Source organism: Pyxicephalus adspersus, chromosome 11 (assembly GCF_032062135.1).
Source record: "Pyxicephalus adspersus chromosome 11, UCB_Pads_2.0, whole genome shotgun sequence".
In the NCBI taxonomy this organism is placed as follows: domain Eukaryota; kingdom Metazoa; phylum Chordata; class Amphibia; order Anura; family Pyxicephalidae; genus Pyxicephalus; species Pyxicephalus adspersus.
Window position 1 is genome coordinate 26356790 of NC_092868.1, and position 21472 is coordinate 26378261.

Here is a 21472-nt window from a genome sequence, read left to right on the forward strand (position 1 = left end):
AACAGTATTAGTGGTAAACTTTAACAATCTTCCTATATAAGTAAACCTTTGTGGCTTCGTGATTTAATATATTTGGTTACCATAAAAGAATCCTAAAACCCACAGGCAGTTTAAAGCACTTCAGACACTTAGTGATGCAGGGAAAAGTACAATATTTTGCAAGACATATGCTTCATAGTGCTCATGTAAATAATGCTCAATAATGTTATATATGGTAAATAGATGATATTATAATTAGAGTTTCACAATGATTTTTTACCATGTAGCCTAAAAAAATGGTAAACCGAGGTTTAATTTTGAGAAAATACTCACACATTGGATATTGTTGTATAGTAGTATGCTGCCCTTCTCTTTTTTTTCATATAAAAATATTCATACAATCTTACATCATAATGGTATTTTATCAGTAATCACTTATAACATCCACCTCCAACTTCCACCTTATCTACAAGTGCCACTTCCCCCAAATTTTTAGTTTAGAAACGGAAACTGTAGACTTCTCACAGAGGTAAAATATTGGCCTATGGTTAAATGACATGCTACATCATTCTTAGAACTATGAAAACAAAACGCATGCTCAGAATAACACTTTTTTACTGCTGATTTCAGTCACTGGTGAACTATCTGTAGAGGAGCAGCTGGGGAGCAGCTTACCTTTCTGGGCTTTGGAGCTGCCTGTCATGTCAGTTCATAAATCATCAGCACATCAGACACATCCTGGGCATTTGTAAAGCAATGTAGCCAATCTAAAAACAACAGTGGTGGATAGAAAAAAAATTATTGAGAAATTTCAGAAAAGTGACAAATATCAAACGCCAAAAGTAGGGATGAGCGAGCGAGATTTGTAAGTTCGATCTTGCGGCAGGGGAAGACGTGGATTGTGACAGGGACAGGTTTGGAGCCTTCTGTATATCTACAGATATTGCAGTTTTTGATGCTACCTGGTCCTATTTAGCAAAGAAGACCGTTTGCTGCAGAAAAATTTCTGTCCTACTCTAAAAAAATACAGATATTTCAGTCTTTGATACCTCTTGCTATTTACCAAAAAAAGGCATTTTGCTTAGGAAAAAAATGATGTCCTACTTTAAAAAGAAATACAGATATCTCAGTCTTATACCTCTTGCTATTTACCAAAAAACGCCATTTGGCTGAAGAACAAATGTCTGTCCTAGTCTTTAAAAATTACAGATATTTCAGTCCGATACCTATTGCTATTTGCCAAAAAAAGTCAGTTTGTTGCAGAAAAATGTCTTTCTTACTTACTTGTAAAAAATACAGATATTTCAGTCTTTGATACCTCTTGCTATTTACCAAAAACAAAAAACAGTTTGCTAAAGAAACATTTGTGTCCTACCCAAAAAAAATACAGATATTTCAGTCTGATACCCCTTGCTATTTACCAAAAAAGCAAGTTTGCTAAAGAAAAAAATTCTGTCCTACTCTAAAAAAATACATATATTTCAATGTTTGATACCTCTTGCTATTTACCAAAGAAGCCTGTTTGGTACAGTTACATTTCTGAGGATGGACTACACCCAGCTCTAGATGCCAGTTACTAAAGCGGTCCACACTACAACTCAGGGCCCACCGCCTTCTCCTGCTGTTGCTGCAGCCTGTCAGTACTCCATTCATTAAAATTATAATACACACTTCTGGGTGGCATTGACAATGCACTACACCCAGCTTTACATGACACTTACCATTGCGGTCTCCCTGGCGATAGCTGACCAGAGGCCACACACTGCTACTGGTCTCGCTGACCCACGCTTTGTCTCTGGTCCTCCATCCTTTTGCCTAATGTCACCGCGCTACTTCTCCACAAAATTATGGTTGACATTCCTAACACATGTCATCCAGGTCATGATGCCAGCTAGCAATGCGTCCTCCTGCTGTTTTGACGGCAGAGACTGCTGCTAATGGGTTTAGTTTACACGCCACCCTTTCTCAATGTCCTAATGTTTATGCTGCCTTCTGTGCGCTGTCCATTACTCAAAAAAATACTATTTGATTTTGCGAAATCAGTTCGTTGACATTTCGCGGACCCATTGGAAGTTCGAGGAATATTTCCCGAGAAATAGCCAGAAGTGCAGAAGTAGGCCGCAGCATGGAGAGCCTAATAATACTTTAAGTTAAAAGCTAATACAGAGGTTTGGTCTCTTCTGTTGTGACAGTGACAGTGTGATTGAGTTTTTTATATAGCGACTCTTAATTTCCATACCCATGTGCTGCATCATGAGTACAGATATACCTTATGTTCCTTTCTGGCAGCTATATAAAAGTACAAATACACAGAATCATTAGGCGTTAAAGGTTGAACATATAATCATCAATGTGGATGGAAATGACACTGTGAAATTAAATTAGGGGTTTCGTTTTGACTTTTCAGGGTACGAACAGTTAATTGACATCACCACAAAAAAAAATAACGTAAATCAGTCTCAGTGTGAAAAGAGATCTTTTAATATTCACATAAGTATAGTCATGAGATGAGGTAAGTATAGACATATAAAAAGGTTTATGTTTTCATTAAACAGTCAAGCACTCCAAGCAGAGTAGCTATTCGAATTTGAGATTTTGCAGTTCCTGTGCAGCATGGTAGAGTTTAGAGGGGAAGAAGTCAGTCATTCAGGGGAATTACTGTCATGCCATATTCATATTCGCCCAAGTCACAAATTTGTCTAAAACATCTCTTATAATATAGACTATGTTGTGTATTACACAGTACCAAATATAGTGTTTTCTCTACAGTTGCCTGCTGCTGTGTATTTTTTAATGATTTTACTGACATTCTTTCTATGGTAGGTTTTATGTTAGTCTTTCTGTTTAAGTGTTTTGTATGTCTGTGAGACCAAGGCTTGGGCTTTACATTTTGTCTGTACTAGTGGCTGGAAACTGTGAACTTATCACACGTTAATTCCTTTCACTGTCCAGTAAAAAGGTGGGGCAGGTCCAGGATCCCCTGGCTGCATCGGAAGTCAGTTTAAATGATTTTGGTCATTAGACTAAGAACATCATGGGAGATCCTGGGTGATCCAGCAAACCTGAACAGGACTTGGTCCAGGATTGAAAACATTTGCAAACTAATAGCAAATGATCTTTAGGAAATCCATTTAAGGTTTGCTGGATCACCCAAGTTCTTCCATGATAGTCTAGCTTTAATACATCAGGCCTACTGTGGGGGAAATCTCTGTATGGAAGGTGAATATTGCAGCAAGGGTTTTTGTGTTGTTTTATTTTTTAGAAGCTATTTTTATCTGGCGTTTTTGTTATTTTAGGCTTGTTGGAAGATTTTTTATCATTTTCTAATTTGCTAAACACCTGCAATGCTGCATATATTTGTACATGACAAGGGGTGGTGGTGATGCAAAAACAAAAGGCCCAGCCATCATTGCTGCTTTCCTTATCAACTATGAGCTGGCAATTTTTTAACATCTTTTTTTCCTGTTGTCTGCTGACTTTGCTGATCAGATGCTAAACCTGGTTAAATCAAATATTATCTCTTAAGGGCATGAGAACTAGCAGCGAATTACAAAAGGTTAAAAGTTCAATAGTGTAAACCTGAAAGTGAAGAAGGAAATTGCTTTGAGTCCTTATGGTTGAAGAATGACTCATTGCACCTATACAAGAAGTCCTATTGCTGCAAGGATACTCACTGTAGTGTGGGAAAAACGAATGTTGACGTGTCTGTACACAACAAAGACAGCAACTAATATCAAAGTGTCTTTCACAACACATCCTGGTATTTCCCCAGCATAACCAATAGGATTTAGACTTTCATTCTTTTGCTGCCACATTTTAGTACAAATCTTGCCACTTCATTAATACAAGTTAACAAATCCTTGGATACTAAATCGTCTTAATAGGCCATATGTAATGGGTTAATATTAGCAGAATTTACAAGAAGACCTTATAAAGACTACAAGGAAAAAAATTTGAAAATGCATTTATCTTTTCATTTTGAAGCACACTTTATGAAGTTCAAGGATTTGTAATGGCTGCGGCTTTAGACAGAATAGATGTTTAAGAAACAAAAAAATAACAATTATTCCATAGTGTATGTATAGTACATTAGGTTTGATCTAATTTACAGAAATAATTTACTGAAAGTGTGTGGGCTTTAAATCTAATGCATTCACACATATTGCATGTATTTGTAAGGAAGGGTTAAGAGGGGGGCACTAGCTGACTTGCTTCTAAAAATGTACTTCTGTAGCCACTGGGGTCGGGGTTATGATTTGTGGTCTGACTGAGGCACTGATTTCTAAGCTTTCTAAGCCTAGGACAGTTAAGGCCGAAATATTTATTTTCTATTTTTTAAAAGGTTTAATTAAAGTTTATAGTTGTATTAAAAATTCATTTGTGACAGGGCTAACCTGAAAGTGGAAGAAAATCTGCTTGACACATTTTTTCAAGAGCTAGCCCTTCTACAGATGTGTGCAGGATCTGTGCTAGCACATACCCGTTACACCTTACTAACCCACGGTTTCCCAGCTCTGTTTGCAGAGTTTGTTGCAGACATGTTTCTGGGTCATTACAGTACTGATTGTGTTTCTGCAGACCTAGTTCTGGTATGTTTCTGTTTGTGTATGATTGTGTGTCTGCATCTTTCATATCAGCTGAAATTTAGGCAAAAAAACAAATATTGCCTAAATACCCAAGACATATATGCTGCTTTAAATGTATGCAATTCTTTTAAATCTGTGTAGTAACTCAGCAATAAACAACTCCTGCATAGCAGTGTAATAGTTGGCCTGGAGCTAATTAAGCAAAGGGCCGCATGACAGGGTAAGAAGGGAGGGCAGGAAAGCAAGGGGTTTAAAAAAAAAAAAAAAAAAGCTAGAGTGAGAGAGCGGGAAAGCGGGAAAAGGAAAGTGCGGGAAATTTAAAAAAATAATAATAATAAAAAAAAAAGAGGGCGGGTAAGAACAACTTATGATTGGGGGGCTATTGGTGCAGGGTGGAGTGTCGGGCAAGATTTAAAAGAAGCACAAGGGGAGGGGACAGACAATTATTTTGGGACAAGCAACTGCAAACAACTAAAAATATGGCAGACTTAGAAGAATTGATGAATCGCTTGCGCGCTGTGGCAGGAGTTAATGGCGTGGCTGGAAGCTCAAGTATCCTCAGTGGTGGCGGGGGCCGGGGAGACTGCTGGTGCTGGGCAGCCCTCCCTAGGACGCGCTTGGCGGTTCCCCCAAGTTCAAGTCCAAGTTCCCCCCCAAGGGTCCAGCGCCACTCCAGAAGCCCCGCAAGGGAACCTCCGTCACCCCCTGCCCGAAGATCAGCAAGCAGAGCTGGCGGGGGGCATGGGAGGAATCCTCCACGGCGGCGGGACCTTTCCGCAGACCCAATTGTGACCCCAGCCACCCGGGGTTGGTCTGTGCGGCGTGGGATTCGAGGCCTTGCGGCAGGCTGCGCGGATGGACTTACCAGCGGCGCCGCTGCCCATCGAGGAGGAGGGCGGGAGGTCCGGGAGTGCTGAGCCGGTCCGGACGGTCGCAGCGGTCAGGGCTCTGGATCCAAGAAGGAGGCCGGAATCAGGTCCTGAGAGGCGTGGAGGAGGCATCCGTTCGGGAGCATCGGGCTCCGTCCTTGGCATTGGTGGCGGGGGATTTATTACAAGGTTTGCGGGAACTGATTTGTCAGTTTGGTGGGGGGGTGAGAGCACAGTTGGTTCGGGGCACGGTCAAAAACCTCCGGCGCTTGTGCCGGAGTCAGAAGTCCCCACGTACTGGGGGGAAGGGGAGTCCTCAGTGGGTGGGAGTTACGGATGGGGCGAAAGGGGAGGTATACGTTTGTTTTGAGGGCCCTTTAGGAGCACACCTTGCTCAGGAGGTGAGGGATAAGATTTGGAAAGAGGAGTACGTGGAAATATTTCCATTACTGCCGGTTCGGCGCTTTGGCGGGCGTGATTTAAAACCTGGGGAAGGCAGGAGGCCAGGAGAAGAAAAAGGTTTGTGGTGTCAAATTCCACGTACTTTCCAAAACTGGTTGCAAGCTTTTGCAATTTTGGCAAGAATAGTGGGTGAGCACCTGGGCATTGCTCAGCGCTGTTCTGGTATTTGGACGCTATTAGTGAGGCTCATCGGGTATATGGCGGGGTCACCTAGCTTAGATATGATGAACAATTCCGTCAGCGAAAAGCCATGTGGCCGGACATGCGCTGGGATCGAGACATCAGCTTGTGGATGCGGCCCGATTTAGGACACAGTCGTTTCCAGGAGTTGCCGGGGGGTCAGGAGCCGTGGGACCCTTGGCAGGTAAGCGTCGAGGGCTCTGTTGGTTGTTCAACGAGGGTACATTCCGCTTTGGGGCCAGCTGCCGTTTCAACCATGAGTGCTCCTTTTGCGGGGGGTCCCATTCAGGGGCCAGCTGTATGTCTAAAGAGAAGAATCGTCCCGCCGAGTCTGCGGGAAAGAGGGATGACACCGGTGAAGTTGGAAAACATGCTGCATTCTTTAGGTAGGTATCCGGACAGGGAAGCCGCGAGATTGTTGGAGGAAGGGTTTGCGGGGGGTTTTAGGATTCCTTGTGGGTTGGGAACTATTCCAAGAGGTCTAGGAATTTGAGGTCAGGCTTGGCGAATCCCAGCATGGTTACAGCAAAGTTGGCAAAGGAGGTAGCATTGGGTAGAATGGCGGGGCCTTTTCCAGAGCCCCCTTTAGAGAATTTGGTTGTTTCTCCATTGGGGGTGATACCGAAGCGTAAGCCTCACCAGTTTCGCATGATCCATCATTTGTCTTACCCAAAAGGGGAGTCAGTTAATGATGGGATTGATCCCGAAATGTGTAGGGTGACTTATACTTCTTTTGATGTGGCGTTTTCCCTTGTTAGGAAGGCGGGAAAGGGTTGTTTGATGGCGAAAGCGGATATCGAGTCGGCATTTCTTTTGTTGGCGCTTCACCCGGATAGTTTTCAGTTGCTGGGTTGTGAGTGGCAGGGGGCGTTTTTTGTAGATAAATGCTTACCGATGGGCTGCTCGTTGTCTTGTTCACTGTTTGAGATTTTCAGCACCTTCATTGAATGGGTAGTGCGGGATGTGTCGGGTATCAAGTCCATTGCTCATTATTTAGATGATTTTCTGTGTGTTGGCTCCAAGGGGTCACTGGTTTGCCCGAACTTGTTTGGGGTTCCCCTGGCTAAGGAAAAAACGGTGGGCCCAGTTTCTTTGATTTGTTTATTGGGTATTGTAATTGACTCGGAGAGAATGGAATGTAGACTTCCGGTGGACAACTTAGAGGAGTTGAAAGGGGTGGTGTCGAGAGCTTGTGGTGTGAAGAAGATGCAATTGCGGGATATACAGTCATTATTGGGTAAGTTAAATTTTACTTGCCAAATAATGCCAATGGGCAGGATTTTCTGCGGCAGGTTGTCAGCGGCCACGGCGGGTGTTAAAAGGCCGGAGCATTTTGTGCGGCTGACACGGGTACTGAAGGGGGATCTGAGAGTATGGCAACGTTTTTTGGCCTTCTATAATGGACGGTTGCTCTGGATGGAGCCGATGGTGGATAATGGGTTTTTGGATCTTGCGACGGATGCGGTGGGGGCACATGGTTACGGGGCCTATTTTGCGGGCAGGTGGAGCGCAGAAGAATGGCCCAAGGAATGGTGGGAGCGTGGATGGTGCAAGAATTTAGTATTGCTGGACCTGTTCCCCATTGTGGTGGCGTTGGACTTGTGGGGGAGTTTGCTGGAAAGCCGTAAGGTACGTTTTCATTGTGATAACATGGGGGTGGTGGAGGTTATCAATAATAATACGGCATCATCCCCGCCAGTGATTTGCTTGCTACAGTACTTGGTGTTGTTAGAGGAACACCAAGAGGAATATTTATATGCGGGCGGTACATGTTCCGGGGTGTGAAAATGTAATTGCTGACTCACTTTCTCGATTTCAGTGGTCTCGATTTTGTGAGGCGGCACCGGAAGCCGAAGAGGTGGGGACCCCTTGTCCGGACAGAATGTGGATGGTGGCCTTGGGGGTCATTGCAGGTCTGATTCAACAGTCGGTTTGTGAAGGGACTTGGAGGGCTTATGTGGCCACGTGGTGTGAGTGGTTTTGTTTTTTGCAAAATGAAGGGGCTGGGTTGGATCCAAAAGGGGGTGTGACAGCGGTTTTGGTATTCTTGATTAGTAATTTTCAAAGACGGGTCTCGTGTAACTCTATGGGGAGAAAGTTGGCTGCACTGGCCTTCTTGTTTAAACTCATGGGCTGGGAGGATGGTACAAAAGGTTTCCTAGTTAGGCAGGCCATGCGGGGTTACAGAAAAGGGCGCAGCCACAATGAATTAAGGAGGCCGGTGTCCTTTGAAATGTTGGGTGAGTTGTACGGGATTTTGAGGGAGGTCTGCAATAGTGCCTTCGAGGTGCTTCTGTTCAGGACAATTTTTGTGGTTACTTTCTTTGCAGCATTGCGTGTGGGAGAGGTTGTGTGTCCCAGCAGGGCACGAGTGGGTATCGTATTCTGATGTCCAAATGGGGGCAGGAATAGTGCTGGTTTGGATCCGTCGGTCGAAGACGGATCAAGTAGGTAGGAGCGTGCAATTGGAATTGGGGGCCCTAGAAGGGGCCGAGTTATGCTCGGTTCATTTGGTGGGGGAGTATTTGCGGGTCCGTCCAAGGGGCGAGGGTCCACTTTTTTGTGCATGCGGATGGGTCTTTTTTGACGCGTTTCCAGTGCTGTTTTCAAAAATGTGTGGTGGCTACAGGACGGAGTGCGGGTGAGTATTCATCGCATTCTTTCCGAATCGGGGCGGCCACGGAGGCAGCTCGGTGGGGGTTTGGCCCGGATGTGATCCAACGTATTGGACGGTGGGAATCCCAACCTTTTAGGCTGTATATCCGGCCAGGGTTGCTGTAGTGGGATTTGTGGGGTGATATGTTACGGGAAGGGGTGGGTTGTTTTTCATTGTATTGTTAGGCTGGACGGTTCTATTTCTTTATGTTACAGGAGAGTCGCCATGCCTGATCTGGATTCTGGGACATTCTTTTGTCTACTGGGGTGCCAGGAGGGCGGACGTGCGGCAGAATGGACGGCAGCTGGGTTTGAGCCGAGAGGTAGCAAGAATCTGTTGGACAGGTATTCCGGGCATGCAATGGAGGAGGGTGGTTAATAGGTTTGTTTCTTTAGATAGGCCACCAGATGTGCTACTGATTCATGCTGGGGGAAATGACCTGGGAATTCGGTCCATGAAAGAGTTGATTTGTGATATTAAGTTTGATTGCCTGCGGTTGAGGGAGGCCTTTCCCTCATGATACTGCTTTGGTCGGATTTCGTGGCGAGGCAGTCTTGGCGGCAAGCCCGGTCAGTGGCAAAGTTGAACAGGGCAAGAGTTAAGGTTAATAAAGAAGTTGGAAGGTTTATTGTACGGATTGGGGGGATGGTGGTGCGGCACTGAGAGTTGGAGTCAAGGCCCAGTCTGTTTTTAAGGGGTGATGGTGTCCATCTTAATGCTGTGGGCACGGATTTGTGGCTTTTGAGTCTGCAGAAAGGGGTACACCAGGCTCTTGGTGTGTGAAGGCGCGCGCAAACATAAGGTTTTCTGTTTGCTGCGGGGTGGCGGCTTTTATTTGGTCCATGAAGGGGTTAAGGTTCGGGAAGAAAGGGAATAAGGGGGTAGGGTCTATCAGGGGACGGGCTCTGTTTCGTTAGTGGTGGTCCTGCATGACACTTGGTTGTTGTGGGGGCTAGGTGTTCAAAAAAAGGGTTTATCCGCTAATTGTCCCCGAGGCGGTGTGATAGAGGCTGGGGGCCTAGTTAGTGAGCGGAGGTATTTGTTAAAAGGATTGGGATGGGAGGAATTGATTCATGGACCTAGAAAGAAAGCAATGGCCGGTGGAATAGAAGGCTGTCATTGAAAATTGTTGGTTGTTTGAGGTTGTACATATGTTGATGTTTTATATATATATATAAAGGTATGTTATTAAATACAAATGGTTAATAAATTGAGCTGCTATGGCCGATTTAATCCAACAAATGGTGTTGTCTATTTAATGGGGAAAGTTGGGTTAGATTGGGTAAGGTGCAGTTCATGGCTTCCTCTGCTGTGCCCTAGTCATGAGATCAATCATTGCTGCTCTCTAGTGCAGGCTGTCTGATCCCATGTTCTGCAGGCAGTGTGTAGTGGGACAGCTCTACTTTCAGCACACATTTTAAAAAGTAATACCCAGGAATGCAAAGGCATTTGGTGCACATAAAGTGGATTTATCTCATTTAAATAAATATATTTATATGAAGTTTTTGTACCTAAAAATGCAACTTAAAACATATTTTTATTAGTAAATGATCATTTCTTTAACACTTTAGCACACCTGAGCACTACCCCTCCCATTCATTATTTGTATCCTGTTGTAATCCTATGAAGTATTACTAGAGGCTAAAGCTATGTACACATGCTAGGTTATTGTTGCCCAAGATGGACAATCATGATCCTCTCGTGTTCCCCTGACATCTTTTAGTGATCCCCCACAGCGGATCACTAAACAACTGACTGGTAATAAATGTTGTCATTTCCTATAGAAAAGGTGACTCCCACTTCCCATCGAACAGCACTGTGTGTATGGGGCTTGTTTATTCTACTGGCATCGGAAACTATCATGAAAGATGCCCCCAGTGATAAGTATTCTATACATAGCTGAAAGCTATTTACACATGCTAGATAATTGTTGCCTGAGATTGAGAGTGATTGTGATCATCTCAAATAAAAATTTAGCATGTGCACAGTGGTCCCCAACATTCATCAATGATCCTTCATGGCACATCACTAAACGACAGGGACAACTGCTGTTAATTTCTATGGAAGAGGACACAGCAGAGTGCCTCCTGTCTGTTCGTCTCCTTTTTTCCCATAATTAACAGCATTGTGTGTACAGTGCTTTTTTTACTGAATTTAACAAGAGCACCAAGCAGACATGGCAAAAGAAAAAAGTAAAGCCAGTAAAGGAACCTTTTACGCGATGGAGGTCCAAGCCCCCGGAAATCCCCCCTCCTCAAAACACTCCACTGCAGGTGTTTATGTTGTATCACTACTAAACAACAGTTTCAAATCTGTGGTACAAATATAACAAACTTCTGGGTGTAAAAAAACCCATTGTGGCTTCAAGACCTATGGTTTCTGGTTATGCACACGAAAGACCTAAGAACCACAGGCAGTTTAAAGCAGTAAGGACACTCAGTAATGCTGGGAAATATACAATACTTTAGTAAAATATATTTGTAGTGTAATGAGTATTTCAGTAATCCTCAACAACGTGCTTAATCCAATCATAATAGATGCAGACTTTGGTGTAGACGCCAGGTTTTCCACTTTGTGCACATCCCTGACCCCAAGAGACCACTCCATAAAGCTCGCCATTGCAAACCAGTGGTCCACCGGAATCTCCCTGTGGAAACAATAAACATCAATGCAGGGCATAATTTTAAAGGATACGATCACTTAAAAATGATTACTATTTTGGGTTTACTTTTATGGAATCATTACCATTGATTCTGAAAATACTGAATATATTTTCCTTTTATCCTCAACAGTTGAAAAATTGTTAATACACCTAATTAATGCAACTAATTTCATTATAATATATATTTTGTATGTGTGTGTTTCATTTACATGTAATTGGGCTTAGAAATATAACCATAAATATATTAAAATGCAGATAGAATAAAAGTACTCAGTAAAATCAAAGTTTCATTTTGCCTCTTCAAGGCGTAAACTATGATGATACCACAAACCATTTAATATAGGTCAACTCAATGGGAAAAGCGATCTTTTATAATTCGCAATTGTGATATAGAGAATGTCTTTATACAGCACTTGGTGGGGGGGGGGGGAAGGGAGGTTTGCATGACTTGCAGAAGAAATCTTTTGCTAAACACAGCTGAGGTTGTGGAGTGAGCTCTTTCTGCAGCCTCTTGTAAAGCTGCGTACACACTTCCAATTTTTATCGTTGATAAACGAATGACGAATGATCCTGCACGATATCTGCGAATGATCGTATGGCACTGATCCTGTACATACAGATAACGACACGATCGTTCAAAGATATTGTACACACGATAGATGCGATCGTTTGAAGGATACAGGAAGTGACGTGCACCACAGGAAGCGAGCGAACGTTCGTTCACCGCGCATGCCCGGACCATGGAGGATCACTGAACGACCGTACACACGATAGATGGTCATCCTCGTTCGACGGCGTCATTGGTTACTTTTTTTACGAACGATTTTTGGCCAATAGGTCGTTCGTCGTTCGTTTGTCGTTCTTTTCCAACGATAGAAATTGAAAGTGTGTACGCAGCTTAACTCTTTAATGACCAAGACAAGCTCTACAGTTGTTTCTTTTTGCATATCAAAGCACAACTTTCTCCAGAAGTTAATGAATGTCTAGGCTCCATAATGATTTCTTTTTTGCTTTGTTTGTGATTAATCCACAGTGAGGATTTAATACAGTAACTGACACCATGCTGCATAATATTATGTTGAGACAAACATCTGTCCTAATTGCATTCATTAAAATAATTTACCTGTTCTGACTTCTGACATACAAATTCAACTTAAGAACAAACCTACAGTCCTAGATGTAACCCAGGGACTACCTGTATTTCTATACCCTATGTCCCATTGCATTGTGGAGATGGGAGAACTGCAACAATAATTTGTATGACTTCTAGAGTTTGGCTTTAAGTACAAGTTACAGACATAACTATCTATTCTCCACAACTTTTCTCACCGTATTTATAATTAGAGCTGTTTCATTTAATATCACTTCTTTACTTCATACAGAAGGGGGAAAGAAACCATTTATCAATTCTTATTTCCTTCCTTTTGATATATTACACAGCTTTCAATTCCTCAAAGCCAGTTTTTACAGCCTTTAACATTTACAATGGTATGTATTTCCTGGTATAGAGTTATTCGAAAAAGTACACCCTCATTCAGTTCTAAGGATTTGGGTGCTGGGACATAATGAAAACGTATCTGGTCCTTAGCAGATCCTAAAGAAAGGTAAATACAACTTCAGACAAACAAAAACACATGACACAGTGTAATTATTTACCAGACACTTAGTCAAAGGCAGAAGCTATGTGTGAAAAATTAGGTACACCCTTATGACTTCTATAGGAATTCAGAGGGCAAGTAGCAGCCAAGTACTGCTAATTAAATGCACTTGATAAACTGATCATCAACCAGTATCACGTCTACAAATAAAAGTTACAAGTAGAAGTTTGGTCAGTTTGCCGATCTGCAGCATTCAGGTGTGTGCTAACACAATGCCTAATGACAGCTGCAATGAAGCCATTGTTTCTGCCCATCTAGGTAGGTTTAAAAGCCATTTCCAAACAATTTGAGATCAATAATTCTACATTGAGAAAGAATATTCACATGTGGAAAAATTCAAGACAATCTTCCCAGGAGTGGACATCCCGGGAAAATTCATCCTAAGGTCAGATCGTGCAACACAACAGAGAAATTAGAAAAAGCCATGGAGCTACATCTCTCATTGTCTCTACAGGACTCAGTTAGCGTGCTAAATTGTACTTTATCACAATATAAATAAACCCTTTCATAATACTTTTCACCCCAATCACACCAGCAAATCTGCAAAAGACGTCTGAAAAAGAAACTAATTAATGTGATGTAAAGACCCAGTCAAAGTCCAGACTTCAACCCAAATTAAAAATGCGGGACCTTAAGAACTGCGTATATTGTGCATCAATAAATGTCCACAAACCTTAATGAACTGAAGCAATCAAAGAGTGAGACTTGATGCATCCATATCAATGTGAGTCTAATGAATGTTTGCCATTTTCAGCACATTGCAAACAATATTTCTGTGTACAAACCATAAATCAGATAGCCTGATGACCACATAGACTGGTATATTAATACAGAGAGGGGTGTATAGACCTATAATATAGTTCTCTCTGCTAGTGCTACTAGCGTCAACATGACCACTGAGTGTGGCAGAATTATGCATCGTCTACTGTCAACCAGGGAATGCCCCAGAAAAGGAGCTGGTATCTGCTTTCTGGTCTGTGCATTTTGTGTGGGTAGACAAGCAGATTACATAATTTCCTTGAATGACGGCAGATGTTGCTCAGTTTACAGGCAACAAACGGGCTTCGTCCGCGCTAGTACAGCTTGCAGAGAGAATATTATTACATTATAACCACACCTTTTTGTTTTTCTCTGATTTTATTTTGGTGGAATGCCCTAACCATTAGTGACTGTGACTGTTGTGTGCTGTGTTTTCTACTTATCTGATGCCAGATTTTATTAGGATCCACTCCTTTGGATCCACTAGAACAGGGTTGTCTAGCTCAATTTCTCAGGAGCAACAGACTGGTCAGGATTTTCATATTTTTTCATATTATTACAGAGCACATTTTATGTTTTGTAAATACACTTTTCTAAATTATTTAATTTTACTTTATTTTACTTAACCTTATTTTACTTAAGGCTGGGTCTACATGAACGATTTTAAAAATGCATATAAACGTTCCTACCACATTTATATGCATTTTTATGCACTTTTACAAGCATTTTAAAGCTTAACTTTAAAACGCTAAAAAACTTTTATAAACGCCGCGATTTGCCGCGATTTTACATAAGCGTTTATAAAAGTTTTACTTTTAACCCTTTCAAGGATTGAGTACAGGGGTACATAAAACCCCTTACTCATTCCCTGAATGAGTTAAAATGTATAAAGAAATTGGACAAGGCTTTAATGGTAAATTATTTTAATAAATGTGTGTGTTTGTGTAATTAAACTTTTTTTTTTACAGGTTATCTCAATGACAGGATGATGTTCAGGGTTGCAATGAGCACAGCCCAGGAAATCCTCCTGACAATGAGGGATCGCAGGGCACTAGGGGTTAAATGAGGACAAACCTCTCCATTCACCCCTAGTGCTCTGTGATTGGCTGAGGTTTTACATTTTTCAGCCATTCAGCACTAGACATGAATTGGGAGACTTGTGCCCATTCATCTCTAGTGCTCTGTGATTGGCTGAGAAATAGGAAAGCAGGGGAGCAGGGCTGTCAGCATAGTAAAGCTCCGCTGATTGCTCTGCTCTCTGATTGGCTGAGGAAAGGGAAATCCTGATGATGCTTGAGCTGTTTTCACAAACACACACATTTAATAAAATAATTTGACATTAAAGCCTCGTCCAATTTTTTTAAACATATGTTAACCCTTTCAAGGAATGAGTAAGGGGTTTTATGTACCCCTGTACTCATTCCCCAGGGTGGGGTGGTGGAGATCTGGGAGTCTCCTTATTAAAGGGGGCTTCCAGTGTCCAAAGTCCTGCTAAAAACATTTATAAAAGCCCCCATTGTTTTCAAATGAAGCTTTCATAAAAGCTTAAAAACGCTTGAGTTCAATGGAAGCATTTTCAAGCTTTTTCATGCATTTTCCCAGGTTTTCTCGCATTTATCCAGCGTTTTGATTTTTTAAACATTGCAAGCAATGTTTAAGATAATGCTCAAAAACGTGCCTGAAGGAAACGTCCTGGTGTGGATTAGCCCATTGGAATGCATGGGGACTTCAAACATGGGCTTTAAAAGCCTCAGGTTAAATGCTGGGGAAACAGTCCGCGTAGACTAAATTTATTTATGCTAGTACATTACTTAATATATTATTATTGCCATCTTTAAAACTACAAATATGTGCAGATTCTAGCCCTCAAAGACTGGAGTAAGACAGTTCTGTGCTAGAAAATTTCTGACTTCGGAATGTGTACAACCATCCAGCCAACAAACCTATGGCTAATGATTCAGAAAAAAATGCAATATTTGAGATCTTTATGAATTTTCATATCCCAAATTATCCTAAATACTTGCCTGGCATGAGTCTTTGCCACCCTCTAGGTACCCAGCACAGAACATATTTGAAGTAATTTTGTTTGGATAAGAAGATTTACAGCTGGTGTCCGACAAAACAGGAAGATCTAGACACTGTAAAACGTCAGGATACTGCACTAAAATGAACAGAAAAATATGTTAAAGTGTTATCCATTTCAATGCACTGTAATTTAAGGTAATATTGATTTTAAACACTTTTACATGTATTTTGTTCTTTGTATTCATGTCTGAGTGCCTTTTAATAGATTTGCCCTCATTTTCTATCCTGCTGACCCCACAGCCTCCGAAAAATCTTGCTAAAGTAAACACAGCAAAAAAAAAAGAAGATAAAAAAAAACAAAAATAAGGAAGGGGAAAATATATCAAAGTTAACCAGACCAATAAATATAAAAGAAAAAAAGCCCTGACCTGAGTATTCCAGGACCAAGCAATGCACTAACTTTTCATATTATCTCTGTTTTGGTCTGGTAAATAAATGTATTTAACATTGCAAATCATTTTGTTATCAATGTCATGCAGAAAAAACAAATAACAAAAATGTTGTTCTTTCCAGAAATTTGGCACTTTATTGTGCTCGCTATACACTTATACTATATAAGTGTTATCTCAAATATCTATTTAGCCCTCCCTTTTGTATTTCTAACCTGGGCTAAGTTATGTTTAACCAGTTCAGCTCTCAGACATAAATACCCCTTACATTTTCACTTTTCCACTGCATGCCTGTTTATTCTGCAATGATTTTGACAATTCTCAGGATTACAAAGTAATATATACGTTTTTGCAGGGGGTACAAGTTAAACTTTTAATTTATTTTTGCGTTTGTAAAACAAAAAAGGGGTAATGTGTTTTTTTCAACTGTTCAACTGTTTTTGTTTTTTTCTCCTACATGCAAGGTTTCTATAACTGAGACAACTCATGTCAGTTGTTTAAATGGAGCTGTACTAAGAGTTATAATTAATGATCACTGCAAGATGTTTGAGGAACAAATCACTTCACGAAAACTGAGTTTTATATTTAATATTAAATATATATTTATATGCAATGAGTGTGATGATGAATGTAAATATCAAAACAACTCCTTTACTCTTAATGGGGATCTAAGTTACTTATTTCCTAAATTATCCTGCACCCATGCACATAGTACACACGGCCATATTTTATATTTTTTAAATTGTAGAAGGGATCTACCTGATCACAATTTTGATTTTTAGGCATTTAATCCAAATCAAGAAATGAAAGCAGCCTAGGGAGACAATGCTACAATCCAGTATGGTGATATCAATACAGATTAGGTTGCTTGAAATAGCTGAACTTGATTTTTTTATCCAATTCAACTTTAAAACAATAATTTATCAAAGTAAAAAATGAACCCACCTCCAGAAGTCCTTAGGTTTCCCCAGCCTGAGACCAGGCATCGGCTTTCTGCAGTTGGACAAGATTTGGCTATTGGGATGGGCTGGACGTACTGATTCAACTGGGCAGGCTCAGCTAATTTGACCATCATAAAATCATGATCCATGTAATACTGGCTATAGTAGAAGTACTGATAAGCCTTTTCCACCTGGATATGCTGTTCTGTCCCTTCCTCTTTAGTAGTATCATGTTCTCCAAGGTGAGCAATTAGGTACCTGGGCCTGTATAAATTAGAAATAAAAACAAGGAAGCACTTTAGACATCCAGATATCCAGACCATGCACACTAAAGATCTTCAGACAAAACAAACTAAAGTGTTTGCATATGTTCAATAGACGACAAAAGCATAATTCATCTCTGTAACTATAGGAATTATGTGGAAATCCTGAATCTTGCCAGCCTGATAGTTTCCTAATATAAAAGCATAGAACTGCATGCTACACAAACATGGCTTTAAGGTCTTTCCTGTGATCTTTGACAATCTAATGAAGTTAATTATTCCGTAGTGCATGCAGATAGAAAGGTTCAGGGTTGACTTGTTTTAAACCTTCTTTCTTTTTATTTGGAATATGCAAATATTAGGAATATGTAATACATAACCATACTTTAAGCTAAGACACTCTTTAAAGGGTTACTACTGATAATGTGCTAAATGGTTTATATAGAAAAATTCAATAAATGTAACAGGAGTGCAACCAAATGTCACTTTAAAGGCAAAGTGTTGAGTAGTTTTCTATGGTGCTTAGTCCAGCGAGAGCCCAATTTCAAAAAACATGGTGCAATGGGCCGCTATGGGTTGGCTTACTGTATATAAACTGTCCGTTTTTACACCACACATCTTATGTTAAAATTAAGAAATGTATATGATTTTAAAGCCAGGTTACTGGAACCATAAGATGGCAGTTGGGTGAGTGGGCTCAGTCTGACATTTGAATAGGTTATTGTATTTATTCTTTAATTTTTTAAACAATTAAACCATATTAAAAAGCTAACATTTGTAATCACCCCTGTCAGTGATAGGGGGTTAAGCCCAACCTACTAAACTGGCACTGCTTCTGGAAAACTTAGCCTGTTGAAATGGAAAAATAATACTACACACAGAATGAACAAATAATGAAAATATGTTACAGGGGTGAAAACTAAAGCTGCGTACACACGGCAAATTTTTCTCGCCCGATAATCGGTATCGGCCAATTATCGGGCGAAAATCTGCCATGTGTACAGTCATGCATCGTGCAGTCTTTTCTCGTTGGAAAGGATCGTGAAAGATCCTTTCCAACGAGAAAAATTGCAGGTGTGTACGCAGCTTAAGACCACTACTGTGCTAATGCTTTTGTCAGACTGCATCATATCTACGTCTTTGGCCAAAGCTACACTTTCAGGAGAAGCATGAAGTGAACCATGGGTGTGTTTACAAGATAAGGAAGGGATCATCCATCTCACTGGTTGTTCAGACAACTATAAAACTCTTGGTATAGGGGTAGCCATTGATTGGAAGCTTACAAAGATTTATTGAGCTTACTGCTTATAACAATGAGCTGCAGATATGATCCATTGTGCTGTGATCAGGGAGCCACCACACCATCGGTCTCCGTTATAGGTGAAATAAACCTGCCAAGGTTGGGAGTGGCGGGTACACTCATAGCCATTAATAATCTTATCATCGTCATACCAAGGAGCAGCAGCTGCAACAGATTAAAAAATATTTTATTTACAAATACATGACGAATCAGAGTCTAAATATTTGCTGTCCACCTTTGTGAAAATGAAAACTTTACTCCTCCATAGGCTATGTACACACGTCAGATGATTCTCATTCAATAATTTTTTCAGGGCTAGTATCAGACAAGAATCTGGCATGTGTACAGTGCTTGTCTGACATCGTTCATGGTTCATGGATGCCGCTCCCTCTCCCCTCTTCATAGAGCAGAACAGCACTGAATGTACAACACTCGGTCATGTATCTTTCAGTCTTTTGTCGTTGGAAAGGATTGTGAAAGATCCTTTCCAACAACAAAAATCTAATGTGTGTACGTAGCCTTACTCCTAACAACATAAAATCACCTTCCCTGTGCTTCCCCACCTTTTTTTAAGGTTGACAGGAAAAAATCAAACTTTTCCTGCACTTAAAGTATGGTACCAGATCTATGCTGTCATTGTTTCGCAGTAAAATCTCCTCCCCAAGAGTACCTACATAATTTTAGTTTTTCCTTATCAGAAGAAGGCAGAGTAGAGCAGTGGAATGGAACACAGGCATCCTTTAGGTAAGTGTCAATAGAGAACCAATGGTGAGGATAACGGTTTATTACCTCTAACCATCAATGATAGAGGTTTACTGCCACTGATTGCCAATAAATTGGGGGGTAGGCATTTCACTGCCACTAAGCTCCAATAACATTTACTTTACATACCTTAATTTACATTTACTATCTTCCAGTGTTTTTAATACAGGAGTTCCTGCTACTGATCATTTGTACTGAAGTTTGTGTGAAACTAAAACTTGTAACACTAACTGAAGACTATTTTATGGGTACAAAGATTGCAGCATATGTTTGCCATGTAAAGGCTCAGACTTTACTGAACCATGCCATTTAGGCCAGAAGCATAATTCATTTCAAATAGCAAAATCTACTTTTCCACAGCTACAACTTTTCCAAGTTTCAAATTTTAGAGGCATAAATAGGTGTTCCAAGCAATGCAGGTTACATAGTTACATAGTTAGATAGGATGAAAAAAGACAGTCAAATAAGTTTACCCACTAGGGAAATAAACATTTCCGAGATAAAAACCCTATAGACATAGCTAGATCCAGAGGAAAGCAAAAAACCCTGGTACAATTTGCTCCAACAGGGGGGAAAAAAACAACAAACAAACAAAAATGACAACGACAACGACAAAAGCAAAATGTATTTTAACTAAAAAAACAGCACCCAACAAGGAGAATAAATATTTATATATAAATATATATATATATATATATATATATATATATATACACACACATATATATACACACACACATATATATATATACTGTATATGTGCATACAGTAGATTAATACACTGTACGGATGTAGCCTATAGCAGCCTATATAGCATATAGCTATGCCTACATTTCTGTTCTACCAACCATAGTTATAGTGTTATGAGTTTGCCTCTTGAGTTCTGAATGGTCATTGCATACCCAAGCATTTATATTAACCTCATAAGGTGATTTATTGACACACAGACATTGGGTCTGATTCTCTAAAGCTCTCCAAGGCTGGAGAAGATACACTATCATCAGCATACCTAAGTGATCCAGCAAACCCGGAATGGATTTCCCCAAAAATCACTTGCAATTTTGTAGCAAATGTTTTCATACCTGGACCAGATCCATTTCTGGTTTGCTGGATCACCCACACCCAGGTTCACTGATGAAAGTGTATCTTCTCCAGTCTTGGAGTGCTTTAATGAATGACTCAATTAATTAAAAGTGTTGTATTACATCATAATAGTTGCACAAAAAGAGATCCTGAATATTATCTGGACTAAAGTCTAGGGAATGTATTGTAGATTTACAAATATAAACAGAGTCTGGATGGATTTTGGAAATAAAGCTGGTATTTTGCACATTTTGTATGCAGTTTGCTAACATATGGTGACATTCTATATAAAGTTTACAGAATGCCCTTTGTGGATTATAATGGGAGTGATGAAGCCAGAAAAATCTGAGAATGATACAGGTTGGTCAAGCATCTACTGGACAAAACTTGTGAAAGTCTAACCACGCAGTAGATGTTGTTTTAAACAGCAGTTGTATATGCATATTGTACAAATAAGACATATTCTATATGCTTGCTTTGTGGTTTGAATATATGTGTAAAAAAAGAGAAAAAACATCCTTTTTTGGGTTTCTTAGCAAAACAGAAAAAAACATCTAAATGGGATAAGTTGTGTAAAATGCAAACCCCTCTGTTTTATAATTATATTTCCTGTGATATAAGTCATCTGTTTATTTATACAGAATGAGTTAAAGCCTATACTTCAAATTTAGAACATAGCAATGTCTAATGTTGGAACAAGACCTTTACATACATTACAGTATTCTGCATTGCAATAAGATGTAGTGATCATTAGGTTTTTACCTGCTAGCCCAAGGAACATCCATATCCAGAGATGGAGCATGGTGAGCTGATGGTACTCTTATTTGAGTTGTTGGAA

At 40.5% G+C, this 21472-nt stretch overlaps 1 protein-coding gene across 1 annotated transcript; it reads right to left on the reverse strand.

Moving 5' to 3' along the window:
• Positions 1 to 11175: 11175 nt before the first annotated feature.
• Positions 11176 to 21472, reverse strand: LOC140341052 (trypsin-like). The gene is made up of 5 exons (XM_072426572.1): positions 21397 to 21472; positions 18792 to 18954; positions 17231 to 17490; positions 15836 to 15972; positions 11176 to 11379 (listed from the first exon to the last, which is right to left on the reverse strand). Exons 1-5 carry the CDS (start codon positions 21434 to 21436, stop codon positions 11230 to 11232), a joined length of 750 nt encoding a protein of 249 aa, XP_072282673.1. The 5' UTR covers positions 21437 to 21472; the 3' UTR covers positions 11176 to 11229.

Bases quoted from the DNA above. Each gene is read 5' to 3' on its own strand.
- LOC140341052 (XM_072426572.1), bottom strand. From the start codon at position 21,436: ATGCTCCATCTCTGGATATGGATGTTCCTTGGGCTAGCAG. The intron at 18,955-21,396 runs GTAAAAACCTAA...AATCTGTTGCAG, and splicing joins GATGTTCCTTGGGCTAGCAG to CTGCTGCTCCTTGGTATGAC. The intron at 15,973-17,230 runs GTGGGTTCATTT...TGTTCATTTTAG, and splicing joins AAACCTAAGGACTTCTGGAG to TGCAGTATCCTGACGTTTTA.